The sequence below is a fragment of the Scatophagus argus genome, chromosome 15 (assembly GCF_020382885.2).
Source record: "Scatophagus argus isolate fScaArg1 chromosome 15, fScaArg1.pri, whole genome shotgun sequence".
Classification (NCBI taxonomy): domain Eukaryota; kingdom Metazoa; phylum Chordata; class Actinopteri; family Scatophagidae; genus Scatophagus; species Scatophagus argus.
In genome coordinates this window covers 19,374,737-19,395,943 of record NC_058507.1, presented here as the reverse complement: position 1 = coordinate 19,395,943, position 21,207 = coordinate 19,374,737, and the positions used below count along the sequence as shown (strand labels likewise).

The 21,207-nt window shown below is 40.0% G+C and overlaps 1 protein-coding gene across 2 annotated transcripts; it reads right to left on the bottom strand.

The window, feature by feature from the left end:
* Positions 1-389: 389 nt before the first annotated feature.
* On the bottom strand, positions 390-19,677 carry LOC124072125 (ovarian cancer G-protein coupled receptor 1). Of its 2 annotated transcripts, XM_046413311.1 has the most exons (7): positions 19,597-19,677; positions 5,129-5,446; positions 3,948-4,097; positions 2,626-2,759; positions 2,282-2,504; positions 1,418-1,598; positions 390-1,334 (listed from the first exon to the last, which is right to left on the bottom strand). In XM_046413311.1, the coding sequence occupies exons 2-7, from the start codon at positions 5,228-5,230 to the stop codon at positions 865-867; spliced, it is 1,260 nt and encodes a 419-aa protein (XP_046269267.1). In that variant the 5' UTR covers positions 5,231-5,446; positions 19,597-19,677; the 3' UTR covers positions 390-864. The 2 variants fall into 2 exon arrangements, with proteins under 2 accessions (XP_046269267.1, XP_046269268.1); XM_046413312.1 differs by lacking the exons at positions 5,129-5,446; positions 19,597-19,677 and having other exon boundaries at positions 2,626-3,744; positions 3,948-4,484.
* Between the last annotated feature and the right edge of the window lie 1,530 nt (positions 19,678-21,207).

Sequence of the window (21,207 nt, the reverse complement as noted above, 5' to 3'; positions counted from 1 at the left end):
TGTCATTATAAAACAACAGAAAATACTTATGGTGTAAAAATGTGCTTCAAGTCTTTTTTTGTGTGTGCATGCTCAAGTGAAACACAAGCCGTTTTGCAGCCTGTGAAGATAGATAGATAGATTTAAGATAGAAGATTTGTTTTGACCAAAATAGAAGCATATGTGTTCCATCAGATGCACAAGTAACAAATGTGGCCTGCAAAAATACTGCACCTCAAGACCTGGAAGTAGGCACACTAAATTTTCTCCATGCCCACCTGCAATATAGTTTCTGGCTATGCAAGAGCTGGTGACCCAAACATTTGTGTTAAAAATGTCTTACAACTAATCTATAGAGCATAAGTAAATGATTTATAAACCATTAATAAACCTAATGGTTACAACTACCCTTTATAAATGGTTCTTTATTAGAAGGTGGTACAGTAATATTTTATTAAAGAAATACTGGCAAGTTCCCTTCTAAGGGTTTCGTACCCAAATGCACTATTAATTACAGTTCAATAACTATGACCTGATGCATAAGGCTCTTTTGTCAATAACAAAATACGTCTCCAATTACCTCCCATCGATAAGCCAGAGAACTGCAGACAGGGCATTTACAGTGTAAAAACAGATTCATGTTGAGCTCTCACATAGCGGCAGCTGCTGTATCAGAGTTCAGTATAAAGACCCAAGAGAGAGAAGAAAATGTTTTCAATGCCATTGGATGACGATGATGTAAACACAGCCGGGTAGGACAGCCAGCTCACATTAGGGCCACTGCCACACTGAGCCTCACAGTCGGGTGAGTTGTGGTTGATCTGTTGTGCGTATTCCACTCCCTGTTAGATTTGTTCAGCTTAGTCTGGGAATCAGTCTTGTGTTCTAGCTAGTACACTTGTCATTCTCCTCAGTCCTTTCAGTCGTTTGGCTCTGCTCTTCCATGGCTATCGCACAGATGGGTTTTCCATTGCTGTCCTCACATTTGTCATAGTTTCTGTTATTTTGTACAGTGAAGGGTATGATAGTTTTTTCATCAGTCTGTGTGATTAAAATTGTGTTTTTCTTGTAAGCGTCTGATTTTCCGTTATTGAGTGTGTTGGTATGTGTGAGCAACATCACGGTTGGTTGGCCATTGTTTTCGTCGGTGGCAACTTCGTGGGAATCGGTCGCTGGGTTTCCCGGGCTGGCGTTGCCACGGCGACAACAACAGCATAGTATCCTGGCAATGGGCCTCAATATGGTTCTGTAGAGGCCGCGGCGGGCGCTTTCACTTACGAAGCAGTAAAGAGCAGGGTCAGCCACGCAATTCAGGCTGGTCAGCAACAATGACAGGTGGTAGTAGTTAAATATCCCTGGGAAATAAGAACATAGACCACAAGGTTAAGACAAAAATGTTTTCATCCTGAGTCACTGGGTTACTTTGAAGGAAGTGTACCTGCGATAAAGTTGCAGTCTCGTTCCAGCAGGGTGCGTACTAACAGGAAGACGTGGTACGGGGAGAAGCAAACAAGAAAGATGAGGATGGTGCTGCTAACTAACTGCCTGATCCTCATCTTCTGATCGGGTTGTGTGCCAGCACTCCGACCCACAGCGCGAAGGACACACAGGTAGCTGATCTGGACAGAAAAACGTCAATCAGGACTGTCAACATACCTAACTGGGCTTGATATGTTAACTGAATAATCACACTTTCTTCTCCCTGTCTGAAAAAACACTATATTGCATTTTTTAACCACTTTTTTCTTTACACAAGTGTGACAAGAAGTTTAATTAAACTCAGTAATTGATTACATTGATGACATTATTGTAATTTTTGTTACGTGTTACTTTTCCAATCTTGAATCTTGATTATCTTACTGCAAAGCAAGGACATATTTATATAGCAATAGCACTATTGTTAGAGCTACTTTTACAAAAGCAGAATTAGAGAAGAGTCACAAAGGCAATCATCATTTCATGATGACAGTACCCAATTTTCAATAAGATTTTCAGGGCTGATGTCAGCAGTATCAGTGGTTGGGAATATTAAGAGTGATGTTGTGACTAGAGGCTTGAAACTAACTGTCTGTCCATTCCCGGGGCTGCTCTAATGTCAGCTCATTCACATCAACATGAGACAATCAGAGAAAGTGCACAATGTGATGTAGATTGCAAAAACAAGGTCCCAACACAGGTGGAGGTCAGTAGTCTTGAGTGTGCATCCAGTGTGAAGCGAAACATCACCAATCTTTTCCTAAAACTAACTAAGTAGCTTTTGTGCCTTGTGATTAATAATAGATTTGTAAAATGCTTTTCCTACCGATAGAATAGCCAGTGGAAACATGAAGCCAATGGTGAAGCGGTAGTAGTTGATTGGATACTCCCAGGGCTTCATGGGGTAGTGCTCGAAGCACACTGATTGGTTCTTGCGGTTCTGGCTCAGTTCTTTATGGCGAAAGAAAACTACGCCCACAGCAATCTCTTTCAGCCAGATGATGCCACTAACAAGCCAAGCTGCATTCATAGAACGAAGAGAGGTGAACCTGGATGTAACAAAAAGAGACAAATCAGGTCATTGGCATTAAAATTAACCTCATCAATCAATTTAAGTTTTAGTTTGGTTAAACTGCAAGTGTACTGAGGAAAAGTGTTTAAAAAAATTACCTTAAAGGATGGACCACAGCCAGGTAGCGATCCAGACTGATACAACACAGGAAGCCAATGCTAATGTATATGTTCTCATAAAGGAGGAAGCCACACAGCTGACACAACCATTCCCTGTGTTGCCAGTCATCATCCTGAAACATTTAGGTACATTTAGACTGACATAATATTATATAATGACATAATATTGCACATGATTCTGGGTAGGAAGCCAGTGAGGGATGCTTGCTGGGTTTTTAGATTATTCTGATCAGTGATCAAGATCAGCAGTGTTACAGGAGCACACTGGAGTGATATTTCCCTGTTTTCATCCTCTAAGTGATGGAAAAGAATATTTACAGTTTTTATCATCTGGCTGAAATTTAGGTTCAGTCATAATAAAGGTGCATGTCATGCAAGAAAGTAAAAAAAAACAGTTGCAATGCTCATACTGACAATTGATTCAAAATATCACGTAGGTAAATGAAAACACTTGAACACTAACTATTTGCTTTCATCCAACTATATTGCTTATTGCCATGCTACGACCTGCTACAACCATGGCATCACCTAGTAAGTAGTTAGATGTTTGACTGAATGCCATGTAAACTTGCAACTGTAAGGACAGTGGTTGCATAACTCTCATAACAAGCCACAAACTACTGCTTGTGTATGCATTTGCAAGCTTCATAGGTGCACTGCAGTACTCCGATAAAAGTATAATGTAATGAACACAAGATGTGATATGTTATTGCATAATGTACAAAAGGTCAAACCATTATGTGTAACGTTTTCATCAACCTGTACATAACACCCATTATCCATCATTCTTTTTACTTATACTTTGTAATTTTTTTATTTACAATTCTAACTCTATGTTCATTGAGATACTCTGACTTCCTCCCACAATCCCAAAAACATGTACATTAGGTTAACTGGCTGCTCTACACTGCCCCTAGCTGTGAGTGGGGGGGTGTGGTCTTTGTGTGTGGGCCCTGTGATTGACTGGCTACCAGTCCAGGGTGTACCCCGCCTCTCACCCCTTGTCATTGAAACTGAAGTGAGTTTAACATCATGTGCATTATCCAAACTTCTACCTCCAGTACAAGCTGTTGAAGTTGAAGTACAGTGGTACACTCTCTACAGCAAGAGTAATGTAAATCAGAGAATCATCCTTTAAGCACACTTTTAAAAGGCACTGTTTAAACATGCTAAAAGAAACCAAGAAGTTGCAGTGTTGAAGAACATTCAGTTATCTAAAATGAAAGAATCCCTAAGTAGGACTGCAATGATTCAGCAAATAACATGCACAAAAACAGAATAAATGACTAGTTTTAGTTTACCTGAAAGATGTACTGTAGCCACAGTGGTAATGATGCCAGGTAAAACAGATCAGATACAGTGAGGTTCATCAAATAAACTCCCAGCTCATTCTTCTGCTTCAGCTGCAGAGCAGCGTGGTATAAAGAGTACAAGTTGGAAGGAACGCCAATCTAGAATCGAGAAGATCATTTACTATAATTATGTTGATTCTTTTTCACCAGGTAGATTGCCCTCCCCTTCATTTCTTGATTACTAAAGCACATGTTTAGAACACTTGCCTCCCCTTCACTCTGACAACATATTATCAGACAAGAATACCCATTGGCTACATTTTGAAAATCCATGCTTTCTTACAAACTCTGCACATGAGAACCTTAGCATGGTTAAAATGAAAATAAAGCACAGCTACTGTGCAGGAAGGTTAAAATTAGACAAAGTTCATGGTGATGGCAAGTAAACCATGATAGGTTGGGGTTAGGAAACAAAAACACTTGATTAAAGTTACTAATATGGCAAATGTTACAGGTCTCCAACAGAGCATAAACTTTTGTCTTCTGCTAGTAGGATTCACTATGTGCCCATCCACCTGCCCGATCTCCATACCCCACTACAGAATGGGCATACGACTAAAGTTTTGGCACAGATTTGCTGTCACAACCCCATCTAATCATCCATTCACTTTCCCTCCTCTCCAAACCTTTAATGGAGAAGGCAAAATTTGTTTTGTTTTTATATTTAAATCCACTGTTTCCACAGATTGCGCCTGTTGCTGGGCTGCATGTTGGACTTAACATGTTCCTGCAAAAGAAAAACAACTGGGGCACCCAGAGGAGACCCCATAAGCTCACCAGGTTTAAACACAATGTGATGTGACACTGTGCCAAATCCATTACGCTGCCCTACGTCACCCTAGACAAAAAAAAAATCCACCTACAAAGTCAATATTACCACAGGGATCCTTCTTGTTTCGTAACATGACCCCCATTGATGCAACATAAGACTGTGACTCATGCAGCAATTTGCACATGTTAGCTGAGCTTGTTCTTTTCAACATTGCAGCGCTGCAAGGTTGTGTGTTTCAAGAAGGAACTAGGCTTCACACTGACCTCAATTTGCAAACAGAATTTTTAATGTTAATTATGCACTTTTGTCAGACATCTCAGCAGTTTTGTTAAGGCATTTAAGATGCACATATACTTACCAAGAGTACGAGGATATACACACAGGAGAAGAGATACTGATGGATTTCATGGCTGATGGTGCAGTTAATAATGTCCTCCTCAGACATGGTGAACACCATCATACCCCACTCACACTCACACTACTTCACCTTTAACATGCGCACACTCACACGAATGTTTTCATACATGTTTGCAAACACACATAACTATAACGTAACGACACACACAAATCACACATGACTCTTCATGATGGTGGCAGATTCAGCGATCGATTAAACTTGTCTCATCCGGTTGAGTATTCGTCTTCTCTGATTGGGTAGTCCAGTTTAATGTGGCCACTGTGCAAAAACAAAGAAGAATTAAGCTTATTAGTGATTGTGAGCATTTGACTGATGGATATGATATGATGCAGTATGGTTTCTGTCATAGCCAGTGTTAACTGACGGAAAATAGGCCAATATTTCTATATATGCACTTAGCTCAGCTTTATTTGTCTTTGAGTCAGAGGGAAACTGAGGTGCACCCTTGATTCCTGTTTACAACACATCTACAGCCTGTTCCGTTACCTGATTCAATTTTGTCATTTCACTCATGGTGATCGTGTCTGTGAATAAAATGTAACACTGCCTGTCATTACAGATTTAGTTTATTTAAGAGTATAGATGTAATATTCATTCTGTTCATTCGGTCCAGACATTATTATTACATTAATAGCCCTATCAGTGATACAATTTGAAACTGCCTCTGCATTTCGAGATCACATTATGAATCAACAAATTAACTCTTACAGGCCGCAAGACCACACTACATTTTAGCTGCAGCTTGATGCTGATGACTTACAAGAACTGCATTTAGCCGTGATGATATCACCCAAAAAATGTAAGAATCACGCAAGATGGCAAAAGCCTGTAGATACAGACATGACCACACGCTTCTAGTGGATAGTAAGTCCTGGCTGAGAATGATTATTTTTGCATGAATCTATACATTTTTTCAGGAAAATCCTGCATTGATATACCTTTAACAATCATCTGTCTTTCTCCAGAATCACTTCAGAAGTTTCATAGTGTTGCTATAAACTGAGGTATTCTATATAACTATAAGCTCGTGTGCCTTATTTCTTGTTCACAGTGTTCAATCAACACCATCACAAGCATCCAGCGCCGTGCAACCTCAGGCACTGCACAATGCTTACTTTTATTTTAGCTATATGTGTTGGTTTGCATCTGTCTTTGGTCTCGTCCACTTCTGTGTGTTCTGTCCCTCTCCGACCAACATCAACATATGACATAGTCAACAGGAAAACACTCCGGCATGTGTATTTTTATATGCTCTATTAATCGTTAGGCAAAAGCAGTGGTGGTAAGCATAGTAGTTTTGCTTTTTCTCTCTCCTACTATGTTGTGGATGTTGTTACTTCCATTGTTGCTGTCAGTACAAACTGGTCAGTGAAATGAGCAGGATTTATGAATAGCATTTAAATGCAGCATTGCTTCCCTTCGGTGAGCACAGAGTCGATGGACAGCGAAGCCTCTGAGTATAACCTTCTTTGCTTTGGCATCCCAGCATCTCCAGAATGTCTCCATAATAACACAGTATAAAACCATTTAGAGCTGCTTTAACACAGTGCACTTAAACCACAAGCATCATCTTTCTTTCTCTCACCCGTCTGTCCATCTGTAACACTCTCTCTTCCTCTCTCTCTGGTTTTCCTAAATAAACTACATTCAGATTAAGTTGGACACATGGGACATTCCTTAAGAGTCAAGCTAACCCTCTGTTTTTAACCCTTACTCAACCAGGTGATCTGGAATAAATTGCATACACACACATGTATTTTCTTCTTGAAAGATAAGGTCAATGTTTCCCCCTTTGTATAAAAATACATTTGCTCTGCACACCTTCACCTGTTCACCTGTTCACCTGTTCACAGAGGAGTGAGCTGGGGACAAATATCCTGCGGCTGCAATAGTGCATCATTCAATCTCAACCTAACCTCACTGGGCTCACGCTGTGTCCTGCGAGGTCAGTACACAGTCTGGCCATCATGTGTGTCAGACTAATGTAACCAGACACACATGTAAATAGAGCTGGTGAACAAAATGTACATCCACATCCAAAAAGTATCTGCTGATACTGAGAATCAATCTAATTCCAGTGCTGTCTTTACGCCTCTCATGTCTGAGAGCCTGAACAATAACAACAGTACCTGTGTGACATTTGAGTGTCTAGAAATAAGAGAAAGTTTAGCTGGCTGCCACAAGAACTGCTAATATAACGATCCTACTGCAGCTCAAAGACAGATGAGACTTGCTGGTGGGCCAAGATACTGCAGTAATACTGCAGTAAAAAGCTGTCATCACACACTGTAAACAACAGTGAGAACTGATTTCAAACACTTGGAATTTAAGTAAAGTGAAACCGTAAGTGAAACAGAAATGAAGGCTAATCAATAAACCTATAAACCTGCATTTTTAATGACTTTTAATTCATCACCTGCCTTTCTAAATATGATCTTTATCTAAACCATTTGTCAAGCAACAGCAGCCACAATTCGTTTCCTGAAAATGTCAGGTGTAATAATATTTTTTTTACATACTGAGCTTTGACATTTAAAAGCACTGGCAAGAACAGCAGCAGATTTCTATTTTTTTTTTCCATTTTTTTTCAGTTAAATTAATCAATTTGTACAGAACAAAATAACTAATTTGTATGGTTGCCTGCATATTATAAAAAGTAAGAAATGTTCTGCTGAAAAACAGGTGGGTCAACGCAGCAGACCGTTTCCTGCCTTCAGTCAGCACTGGTTCCTCCACTCAAACGCAGCATCACATCACATTTAAAAGCACCATCTCTCTCCACAATCAAAACACTGTGTTCACATCTTAGTGGATGGTTGGTAGATTTGGGAAAGATTTCCATCTTTATGGACGGCAAACATTCATTATACAGCGACAGTTGTATGATTGTTGGTTGCTACAGCCACAGCACAGGTCTGTAAACTTTGGTTTGATTGCCTTGAGAAGTCAGGAAGAAGAAGTCAGGAAGTGGTAACACGTTAATACCAAAGAGCACATTGCCCCAAAAGCTTTCATCATCATTCTTTTCACAGTCACTATGGTGTGTGGGTTATCAGAGTGCAGCGTCTATGAACATGTTGTGTTTTTCATTTAGGGTTTCCCATCTGTTTAGCAACACAGAGCCATAACACATAAAGAGTGAAATAACAAGACGTGACAGGGAATGTGATGTGCTACAGGTGTATGTGCAAGGTTGAATGAATCAGCTATTTCAGGCTAAACCCAACAAAGTCTACAGTACATGTTTAACTTATGTACACAAGACAGTAACCTATAAAAAATGCATAATATCTTGTATGCAGAGGTCAGATACTGAAATATGACGAGGTAATAGCCTTATCCTTGTTAGTGGCTGACAACGATATCTGCACAAACAGACCCAACAAAACAAACTTGATTTAGAGCAGTATTCAGAATGTTGTACCTGTGAGAGATCAGCAGCTCCAGACTCATCACCCTTTAGAAACATGAGTGTACTGTAATTAAATTAACAACAGCTAGATACTATCAACTTTATGGCAGACTCAGTATAATGTATGGATGGCATTCGTACCTTTATATCTACAGTAATAAAACCTTTCTACTGCTCCCAGCAAACTTATCCTTCAGCTGTTCTGGACAGTCTATGGCCTTTTGTTCTGACCCCCCAGCAACATCTATCCAGACTGTGTCAGAGACCCTGCTCACTGTACAGCTGTGAGATCTGGTTTTAATAAAGTAATTCAATGACATGAGCTTATTTGGGATAATTGGAAGGAGGTTAAACCATGCGTGGGTGTGTATGTGTGTGTAATGTATACAATAGTGAGTGGGTTATTCTTGTACAAACAGTTTTACAAAGGTAAAATAAAAACAACACTCTCATGTTCTCATGTGAATTTGCCATTCTATCATAACTTTAGTGAGTCCTGCAGATCTCAGAAGTACCTGCATGAGGTTAGACTTATCCTTAAAGGAATTTTAAGAATAAGAAACTTTTTGGAAAGTGAGTAGTTAAAAGTGGAAATATATTGAGGAAGAGACCATGTATTCAGTAACTGTGACTAAACAATGACATTAACGTTGTTTATCAGCCCAGACCTGATAATCTGAGTAATATGTAAAGAAGAGGTGCTTAATTCAAGAAACTTCAGTACGAGTAAAGTTAGCTCTTACGTTATTTCCTTGGTGTGGTTTCTATGCTACCTCTGGGAGACAACTTATGCTAACATGCTAGCGGCCATCCCTGTGACACAGAGCAGGGTTAGCATTCACGTGTTTCTGCACATGTGGTGAATGTTAGTTCACTCTCCTCTTAGCTCTATTTTTTCACCACCAACTCAACATAGAAAGACTTAATCTATCTCCCAGACACCAGAATAATTGAGTTAACAAACAACCCTGTGATCAATACCTTAACCTATTTCCCTGGTAGCTGAAATGCCATTGCTGTTCCATGATCAGTGGCCCTGACAGCAGTAACCATGGAAACAGTAGCCAGTTATAAATCAGGTACCAGTAAGGGTCCTGTCAGTTTAAAAGAAACACACTAGTGCTAACACCTTCACAGCACTTGAACTATCTTCATCCACGACTCTCAGCTTTATTGCTTTCATCTTCAGTATCCTTACTATCATCAGCATCCACCATCGTCATTCCCACCACCACTGCACTGTCATCCGTGATCACTGGTCTCAACACATTTATATAATCTTCTATTAGGACATTGACGTAAGATGATACGCAGTGATAGTGACGTATAAACACATTTCTTCCATATCACAGGGTGTTACATCACAGCATCACTTTTCACTTGCTTGCTCCTTACTTGTAAACTTGGAAGCAAACCACACGCTCGGTGTTTGTTTTAGTTTACCAGACAGCACCAATTATGCCTGAATTCCTGGAATGAGAAGTTGTGTAACAACAGAGGATGATGTGAAATGTCTTTAGGCTTTGGTCTCACGCAGTGGCACAGCGGTGAGCTCATCATAGTGACCCCAACTTAGTCATATGGAACTTGCCCAGATTCTGTTGTATGATTCACATTGAACTACTATAGCCCATAACGACAAGTATGCTCACACCCATCAGTTACTCAGTGTCATCACTGTTATACTTTATTTATGTTTACACAGTTTGGAGGACTAAAGATAATCTCAAAATTAAATCAGCATACTCGCCAAGTGAAGCTCACAGTGGTTTTTTTTATGCCATCTACGTTATCCTGTAACTTTAAAAGACTACTGACTGTCTGTCACGGACATGTTGCAGAGGGCCATGTGAGACCTGAGCTACGGTTGTACTGATTTTTTTATATAACCTGATTTCCAAAAAGATGGGAGATTATGTAAAAAATAAATAAAACTAAACATGATCATTTGCTAATCCTCAACTGAAAACATAAAGATAATACATTTAATATTTTACCTCTTTAACATCTGACTTTTGTGAATATATGCTTATTCTGAATTTGATGCCAGCAACATGTTTCAAACAAGCTGGGACAAGAGCAACTAAAGACTGGGAAAGTTGTGTCCTCCTCCACAAACACCAGTTTGGAACATTCTACAGGTAAACAGGTTCATTGTTAACAGGTGACAGTATCATGATTTAGAATGAAAGAGCATCTCCAAAAATGATTGCATTCTGTTTTGTATTTACATGTTACACTGCATTCCAGCTTTCTGGAATCAAGGTAAATATGAAGTTTAAAAAAAGGGAACAAATAACATGCCAATGTCTCCCTACATGCATTAGTTAAGGAAAGTCTGAAGAAAAAGTCTTCACACTCAATGTCCATTTACTGTAAATGTTCCAGAACTTTAAGGTTTATCTTGTAGCTTTCTCAAATTCCAGAGAAACAGATAAAATTTAATTTATTAATGTAGCTCAAAGATGCTAGGAAGGTGGTTTCCGTGGGATCCACTTTACTGTCTCTCCAGATGTTTGCTGTTCATCTCTTAGGTCATATAAAGAGAAAAAAAAAATCTTGTTAGCATTGGCACAGTGTCTATTCAGGTCATGCAAAAATATGAGTGATTCTAATGAGAAATTTCACTTTAGGAATAATAATAATGTAATCATTTTAATTTTCATTATCATCATCTAATCATCTTTCCATGACCAAAATGAAATGATTTAATGATTAAATGTTACCAATAAGAAAATCTGCACTACTGTATGGTTTCCTCCCTCTTGTGCTCCAGGGAAATCATTTTCATTTTCATCAGCAATGAATCAGGTTCTGTCTCCGGACTTGTCTTTGATTTGCAGTCTGTTTCGAAATGTGGTCTCCAACAGATATGATTCAATGTCCGAGCATCCCGAAAGCAAGATGATATGTACCCTACTGAGCTGTTCATCAACCTGTGTCACATCGATCGAGAAAAATCTGTTCATGACAGATCATCATTAACGCTCTCATCAGTGGACTGCTGTTGATGTTGACTGAAATATTGTTCAAGGCTCAAGGTTTTTAATTTGTCACATGCACATACAAAGTAAAGCATGCAGTGAAATGAAATGGATGTTCATACATTCTTGCACAGTAACTGAGCATCCACTTCATTTTAACTGCATCACAATCACACATCTAAAGAGTCGAACCTTTTTCTAGATTTTCCCAAAACAATCTGCTTTCCCATCATAATATTCTAAAATTAACATAACCTCAACCTATGTCAGCTGCGGAGAGCTGATTAGTAATTGTTGTCACAGAGCAACTATCAGATCTGGATTGATCATTTCCTCCAATTTACGTCAAGAACAGTCGTTCTTATGACTTACTATAAATGTAAATTGGAGAATCTATCTGGTTTTATGTGTGCTATATTATGATCTAGTTCTCCCACCACTTTCATTCTGCTGTTAGATAAATGTGTTAACGTAGCAGTGCTTGGCCTATAGCAGCCAGACCACCGCCTCTGAGGCTGGTGAGACCGTCACTCTGAATAACATCAACATATTACTCGGTTTGCCTTTTTGATGTGGGCAAGGATGTACAAAGTCACTGTTTACTGTTTGTGGCATTTGGTAAGAGCAGATTTAGTGATTCAAGTTACTATGGCATCAAACTAGTGTGGAATTCAGCATCAAAAAGGTTGGTGTTGTGCTTTTTTGCTGCTGAATTCCACTATGTTGGCTCCTGCTGATTTTTTGTGAAAGCAAACACGGATAATTTGAATGTTAGCAGGCAGTGTTTAGCATGTTCATTAACTTCTTTTATCATGTTAGAATACTATAGTTTATTAATTGGCTAACACAAACAGCTAAATGGAAGACCATGTGCAATTGAAATTAGCTCAAAAACATCTCAATAAACTCTGATGATGAGGATGAGCCCAGTCAGTTTTAATAAGATATGCTCTTGCAAAGAAAGATCAAAAAGATATACTGATCTGATTATAAAAAAGAAAAAATGTTTTGTCCATGTCAGTATTCATGATAGGGGTGTTTTGCAAAACCCTCTGTAGCTGTTTGTTTGTGTCTATCTTTATTGCTAAGCCCTAATTGCTGTGGGTTTTTTGCACTGCATTTCCCAGACATCACCTGCCCACAAAACAGCAATGAGACATTTTCTCTGTGGGATTTTGTTCTCTTTTGTTTTCACTGAAGGCCCCTCCCATCAGCAGAGTTATTGTGCTGTTTATTTTGATTAAACTGAATTATAAAAAGTGATAAAAATAAAAAGTGGTCAATATTGTTATTACATATTTACTTGCAACAAGTTGTGTTTTCAATCAGAGTGATTTCACTGATGTTTAAACTCACAGGTACCCAACTTGATTGCAACCACTCTGTTCTCTTTCATTAAGCAAAACAACATACAAAGTGACTGCACTCTGGGTTTCAGTGTAGTGTATCCTGTCGACTTCGATTTATATAGCAATATACACAATATAAGCTTAAATAATGAAAAAAATAAAATACTAACTAACTGATATTTGTATGCCCTACAAAATCACTGAGATAAGGTTTCAATATTAAGTAATAATACATGTCCATTGAAGGGCATTGTCTTTTAAATTTCAGTTTAAAGTTCAATATAGTGGTGTAAAGTCACAAACAAATAAACAATTAACAAAATGGCCACAAACAATGCACACAGTAAACCTGAGACTGTTGCTTCATGTGAAGGGCTGAACTGTAGGACAGCTGGCTCAAAGTGATAAGTTATGGACACATAATAACAATAAGGTAACACGATATGCGTCACAGAGAGCAGAAACATCCCTCCACCTGTCGATCCATCCATTTTTTATACTGCTTTATCCATGCAGGGTTGCAGGGGGGCTGGAACCCATCCCAGGACTGGTCGCCAGTCAAGTGCAAGGCCGACACACACAGACAATCACACACTCACATCTAGGGGCAATTTAGAGTAGCCAGTTAACCTAATGTGCATGTTTTTGGGATTGTGGGAGGAAGCCAGAGAACCCAGAGAAAACCCATGCAGGCACAGGCAGAACATGCAAATTTCTCACCTAATTGGCCCAAATCCGAACTAGAAGTCATAGTCCTCTTGCTGTGAGGCGACAGTGCTAACCACTGCAACCCTGTGCACAAAGCAAGGTCTATAAAGACATGACTGGATGAGTTTGGTGTGGAAGAAGCTGACTGGCCCACACAGAGCCCTGACCTCAACCCCACTGAACACCTTTGGGATGAACTGGAATGGAGATTGTAAGCCAAGGCTTTTCATATAACATCAGTGCCTGACCTCACAAATGCTCTGCTGCATAATTGGGCAAAAAATCACACAGAAACAAAAAAGCTTGTGGAAAGCCTTCCCAGAAGAGTGGGAGCTAGTTATAGCTGCAAAAGGGGAACATACACCATATTAATGTCTGTGTATTTAGAATGTGATGTCATTAACATCCCTGTTGGGAGTAATGATCAGGTGTCCCAGTACTTTTGTCCAAATAGCATACTTTGTAAAATAATCGCCCCTACGCAGTTAAAAGTAACAGTAAATGTGACAGATGTTCACATGCCTCAGTATGCACTTATCAGTGGTACTCTCGTCATGAGGATGAAAGCCGATCTAGCTTCCTGTAAATAAGATATGAGCTTTACATGAGCCAGCTTCAGTTCATAATAGTCTAATATCCTGACTGATGGATAAGTAAAAGAACACTTCACTTATAACAGGGCAACATTTTGGTCTACTGCTGGTGCTATGCTGGACCCCAAACACCTGCTACCACTAAACACTTACACAGAATATTAACTCAGGTAATCTCAGAGATGTTTAGCCAGAGGCCTAATTGCTAGCTGCCTCTCACCCAAATACTCTGAACAATAAGTATATCAAATAAAAGGAAAGAGACGGAGAGCGAGAGGATAAAATAATGAAAAATAATCTTTAAAATAACTTTTATTTTTGAACTGTGTTTAATCTTCTCATGTCCTAGAACTTCAATCAGGACTTCCCAAAAGATTTTTATCCTAGGTGCAATTATAGAATTACACTTCATTTATGACTTAACTAATGAGCTAAATGTAGTAACAATGGTCAAGCAGTGACTATCTGTCAAATCATGTCATGGTAGTGAATGTGGGGTGTTTCAAAATGAAAAAATCCTCAGAGCCCCCACATGGAAAGCCTGAGTTTCCTAGAGGCCTCCTGGGACTCTACAGGTAGACCCTGAAACTCCATTGCAGGGCCACTGCACATTATTCTGAACCTGGTGGAGGGAAGCCCATGGGCTTGCATCTTCCTTTGAAGCACCCCTGAAGACCCATCAATGGGCCTTCAAGAGACTGTGAAAGTCTGTGTCTCCCTGAAACCTTTGAGGACCCCTGAGAATTAAAGAGGGCACCAAGGGATGGCAGTGGTCTTGATGAAGGTCTCAGGGCTCCACAAAGAGCTTCTCGCATCCTATGGGACCTTAAGAGGGTCCATGGAGGGCTCCTTGTGGGCATGGTGGAGGAACCACTGTGTCTCTGGTGGAGGTTTCAGGAGTACTGAAGGTTTTTTTGTTTTGTTTTTTTTAGGACTTTTCAAGCAGGAACTGGTGGCCTGGTATAGGCCTAATGGATCCTCAAGTCTATTTCCTCACACTAGTAGTAATCTTGAAGACCCAATTTCATCATTATAGGTCCTTCTAAAGACCCTGGAACAACCATGTGAAAAATATTAGTCCCAAGTGCCCCATGAGCATCTGACAGAGGTGCCAGAAAAATTCAAAGAGATTTTGCAAAACAGCCCCGGAATGGCCTTGAGGACCACTGAAACCTCCCTGTGGGCCACATGGAATCCAGTAGCCCTGATTCAAGTTTCAGTAGTCTTCAAATGTCAATAGGGCTCGAAAGTGTGATGTAGCGGAGTGGGAAAACCACAACGCAATGTAGGCTTTGTGGGCAACTGAAAAGTGTGTTTACACCGGCTGCATGCTTGGCGCTACTCTTGTGTTCTGTTGTTTTGTTTTAACAAGTTAAAACATGGTGCAAACGTGTTGTGTCCTAAACTGCCACAATCGTTCACATGATCACTTCAGTAAAAAAAAAACGATGGGATAAGATTTTTCTCATTTCCAACATGGAAGCAAAGCTAAGGACCTCAGATCTGTGAGCTAACAAGGAGACGCCCAATGGCCTGGGTAGCAGCCGTGAGACAACCAAACATCACTTTCAACACAATCACCCGACACCTGTTCACAGCATTTTCAGACTGGTGTTGGTGGTGTTTTTCTGAAAATAAAATGAATGGCTGTTAATCTTCCTCTGCTTCTTTCTATTTATCCTCAACAGCTCATTGATATATCAGGCACAGGAAAATCTCATCACCTGCTACTTGCTCATATGGCGACAAACACCAGGCCTACACTTTACAAAGAAAGTTAATAAAACATATATGCAATATATGAAACTCTATTCCAACTTCTAGACCATGTGCCATTTACTCAAGCAATAATGTCTGAACACAAAATCTTTTCAGTTTATTCCAAACATTCTTGTGCAGTGCAGTGACACTGTTAAAGTTCCAGTAACAGTGCAAATAAGGAGCCAACAGCAAAAGACTGTGTGCAAACAGATAAGTAACACTGCAAATGAGGTAATAAATGAAAATACAGTGTGCAGACCCAGATAAATATCACTGCATGTGCTTATATGGATCAATTTCACCAATTTTACAAATTTTTTGGAACAGGGTCCAGCTTGTCTAGGTACGGTCCAGTGCCGATCTCTATTGTTCGGTCCATTCTTTCATGGTCTCTCTCTCTCTGTCTCACTCTCGCTGCACCGTATCTAACGCGAAGTGATGTAAACAAAAAACTTTTGCCCACAAAAATGGCGACCGCTGCACACAATGCATTGCAAGATCACATGGCCTGTCAAGCCCTATAGGGTTATTCTAGGGCCTCTCGAGAGGCCTTGAGAAGATCCCAGGGTGCCCTGAGAAGGACTCCCATTAAGACCCCTGGCAGTCTGTGGTCTACACATTTACCACTTCAGCTTCTGCTGAATTCTGTATGTAAAGCCACATGGGTTGGCATTTTCCGCCTCTGTGCCAATGTCTGCAGAGTACCAAGTGTTTTTCATGCATGAATGAGGTTAGTGTACACAAAGAGCCACTGCACTCTGTCTAACTGGTGCCCAGTGTCTGGATCTGGGCCCAAGGCCAGGATGTAAGGAGAATAAAAAAGGGTGCCTGCCTGAACCCAGGAAGAGCTCAAGTCTAAAGCAATTACACTGACATCAACACTTATTTGTGTGGTCAGTGGAGTTCTGCTCTGACTAGTGATCAGAAAAACCTCACCATGAAGGGAAATCAATTCCGCTTACAAGTTTATGCTTACGTGGTTGCTCAAATGCTTTGCATAATTGTCCAATTTTTCTTTTAACTGGCTATATAGTTTGATATTTTTCTATAGTTAGTATGTCATGTCTTAAAATTAATTCTCTCTGTGCTGTGACTCATGCTGTTAATGTAAATGGTGAACACTGATGCTTTGTGGTGCACCGAAGTGCTTTTGCATTGCTGCTGCTCCAGTCAGTCAGCGTGAGATAGCCTGAATATCTCTCTATATGATAGATGAGAAGCTTAAATGTACAATAAATTAACAGAGCTGCTGATTCTCTGGTTTTGTGGGCAAGGAGTCAAGGTTCAGGAAGAACAACAACCTGCAAGCTGGTAGACAGATTCCTGGAAAAACTAATGCTAGCTTATTAATTAATGTCAAATTTGATAAAATCTCAAAATGTCCAAAGACATAAAAAATGTTGAACTGAATTTTACAGAAAAAAATGTCCCCCAAGACATCTAGAATATTTGCATTTGATGAAATGGTTTAGTCATAAAGAAAAAAAGATTCTTAGGCTTTGGTTTTGAATTTCTCACTGCGTGTAAACATTCAGTTTCACACTTGACTTGACGTCCTCTTACTAGGTTTAGTACTTTCAACCGCATCATGGTTTTCCTCAGCAGATAGAGGTTGCTGTTTGTGTTGAAGCTCTTTTAGCGAGCTCTTGATTCAACATTATAAGATAATCAAGATGTAGTTTGAGTTTTATTAAGTTGATGTGGCTTCTGTTGTAATATAATAATAGTGACTTGTTCATACCAAAACAATAAGCCATCCATCCACTATACCGCTTATCCGTCAGGGTCGCAGGGGGGAGCTGGAGCCTATCCCAGCTGACTACGGGCGAGAGGCGGGGTTCACCCTGGACTGGTCGCCAGTCAATCGCAGGGCTGACACACAAAGACAGACAACCACACACTCTCACACTCACACCTAGGGGCAATGTAGAGTAGCCAATTAACCTAATGTGCATGTTTTTGGTATTGTGGGAGGAAGCCGGAGTACCCGGAGAAAACCCACGCAGACACAGTGAAAACATACAAACTCCACATAGAAGGGCCCAGACCGGGATTCAAACCTGGAACCCTCTTGCTATGAGGCGACAGTGCTAACCACTGCACCACCGTACCGCCCAACAATAAGCCAAAGAACTCAAAATAGTTCTGTAGAGCTGAGGAGATCTCCAGAGTGGGATAATGATTTTCCAGTGGTGGAAGAGGTACTGAGCTTGTTTAAGGAAAAGTAACAATATTACATACTCTGTTACATGTAAAGTTGATATTCTACTTGACTAAAAGTGCATAAGTACTACCAGCAAAATGTACAACAAAGAGTAGAGTACCTGAGTACAGGAATTTAGTTACTTTGCACCACTGTACTTCTCTGTAGGTTTGCTGCTACGACTAAATCTGTTTCACATTACACATGCTTTAAAGAGGGAAAAAGTTGCAGTCTGTATGTGAAAGATTAACATCCATCTTTTCACCAAAACACAAATCACATTTCAAAAAGATCTTTCCATGGTTTGAACAACGCATGTGTAATTTCATTCTGCGAAGATCTCAAACTGCACAGCTGGACACCAAGCAGGAATATAAGCTCATTTTGCACTTTGAATGCAGTGACCCTTTAAGATACAGTCTAGTTATCCATTCCTGTAATCAGTCACCCAGTTACTGTTCTTGTCTTCTGTGAATCCAACAATCATAAGCTAAAAAAAAATAAGGAAAAAAGTGTGTTTGTTTCAGCCACACATCAGTCAGTCAGTGAGTTGGAAAGCTGCTGACGTGAGGCAGCAGTCATCTGTAACCTGCAGCCAGGACAGCTGTGCCAAGCCCCCTGCTCCTCATTAGCACAGCAGCACACTAAAAATCCACACCTCAACACAACAATACTGAGATGAAGAAGAGTGTCTGTCTGTGATGTCAACCTTTGGTGTTCTTTTAGCATCTCCATAATATTCCCAATGTTCCTGTAAGGACTTGCATTGTCTCTGAAATCACAAGTTCAGATTGAGCTTCCTATGACAGTTTTAACTGTATAGTTTGGTACAGGATCGGTCTTCAACAAGGAAACAAATGGAGCACGACACGTGGAGATGAGGTGTATGCCGCATCCCACCACTCAGTGCTTCGTCTCATGGCAACTCCATGAATATTACACGAAGCTCCACAATCCATCAAAGGACGAAAATAAGAGCTGCCATTTAAATTCACTCATTCTGAAGCTGTTGCATCTTTCACCCACAGCTTCATAAGACCAGTCAGTGATGGGAAATGTTTGTCTCCCCAAAAGCGGCTGACGCGACTTAATGGTTAAGATAAATAATTAATAACTGAAGAGCTTGTACAGGCATTTTAACCATGTCCAAATCGGACATCCGGCACAACATTTCAAAACAAACAAATGCCGCTTTGATGTTTTATCTCCTCCATAATAATTCATATACAACAGCGGAATTCGCTTATATGTCACTTCACCTATAAAAAACATATCTGAACGGCTAGCGTTCATAGTCTATAACTCATAACCAAACTCTGTGAGCAGGAATGTTCACACGGGCTCCACTTTAAACAACAGCTAACGTTTTTAAATGAAATTAAGACGCTTTTTTCTTACCGAATATGTCCGGTCTGAGGTCTGCATCAGACTGTCCACCAGCTCTCTCTCTCTCTCTCTCTCTCTCTCTCTCTCTCTCTCTCTCTATGTGTGTGTGTGTGTGTGTCGCTATTACAGGCGCGCGTGGTCTCTCTGCCTTGAGCGCACGCTCTCTGCCTACACACACACCCCGCAAATGCCAAATACACCGTCTGTCAGAACGGAAACACGAGGTTCCCAATATATGTAGCCTATAAAATATATATATATATATATATACATGTATATTATATACAATATAAAATATACTATATGTCTTAATGAGGAAATGCTTCCATTTAAGCTGACTGTTCACACACATACACACATTCACATAAGACTGCAGCAGGGGAAGCGTGGTTTCAGAGTTGCCAAAACGTCACATCACCACTAGATCATCTATGTGCAGGCTCAGGCCTTTTAAGGTGAATTAATTGATTTTGTTGAGCAGCAGAACAGGCTGTAAACACAACATCAATACCTTATTAAGCTACTATATATCAAACTGTCAGTTTACACATCTGGCTGACATGGAGTAACATTAGCATTCATTTGGAGAGGTGTTTCCAGTCCCCTGATCAATGTAAGACCAATATTAGGTATTTTCAGACCACACAGTTCTGAGGACTCTCTTAGAAGAAATGCCCAACCGGAAGCTCACCTGAGATCTTTGCATATACACTGCGAACAGGAACAAGAAGTGACACAAGCCAGTGAGCCGTCAGTAAAGCAACGTCACTTCTGACATACAACTACAACAGACTGATGGACGTTTGTCTACGTTTTGTCCATTTTTAAAGCTACTATTACCACCTGTTGTTTACATGGCAGTTGTATTGGCTCATATGTTCAACCAATCAATGTACACCTCTGTCTGGACCAATCACCTTGCACATCATTCAGGGTTCGTCTCGTGCTGAGAGAGAGCCTCCTCAAGTAGGAGCTGAAATAGTTTCTCAAAACTGATGTCTAGTAACTACCATTGTTCCTTTTTTATGATGTGATCACAATGAAATTTAAGCCCCTTAGTATCCACCAATTCCCGAGCAAATTATGTGGACTTTTAGTTGCTAAATGCTCCACTATGTTCACTAGCTAGCTGCTAACTTTGAGTGAGTGCTGTTTGGTGCTGGACAGGTAGTATACAGTGGGTTTTCAGAGGACTGAACCACAACAGTAATGTGTGACTAAGAAAACCAGACAATTAACGTAATGACTCCAAGAATAACAACAAGTTCAGGTGATAATTCACCATGTTCATTGTTAATATAAAATACTGACAAGTGCAGCTTTAAAGTAGTCAAAAAATATAAACAATACTGGAATGTGTCCACCTAGCTGTCTACAGTCTAACTCAATCAACCAATCCTACCTCCAAGAAGATTATAATGGTCAACTTTTGTGTAACTATTTTAAGTATTCAACTTCTCTTGAGAATTGCATTGTGTTATACTTAAAGATATTTCCAATATTTTGTCCACCCAATTTATTTCAGTCTAACTACTTGTAACTTCATCCGTCCATATTCATTTCAGCATGGCACTGAGGGGAGTGTGGGGGAGCTCCAGTCACAGTTATTCATATTTATTTATT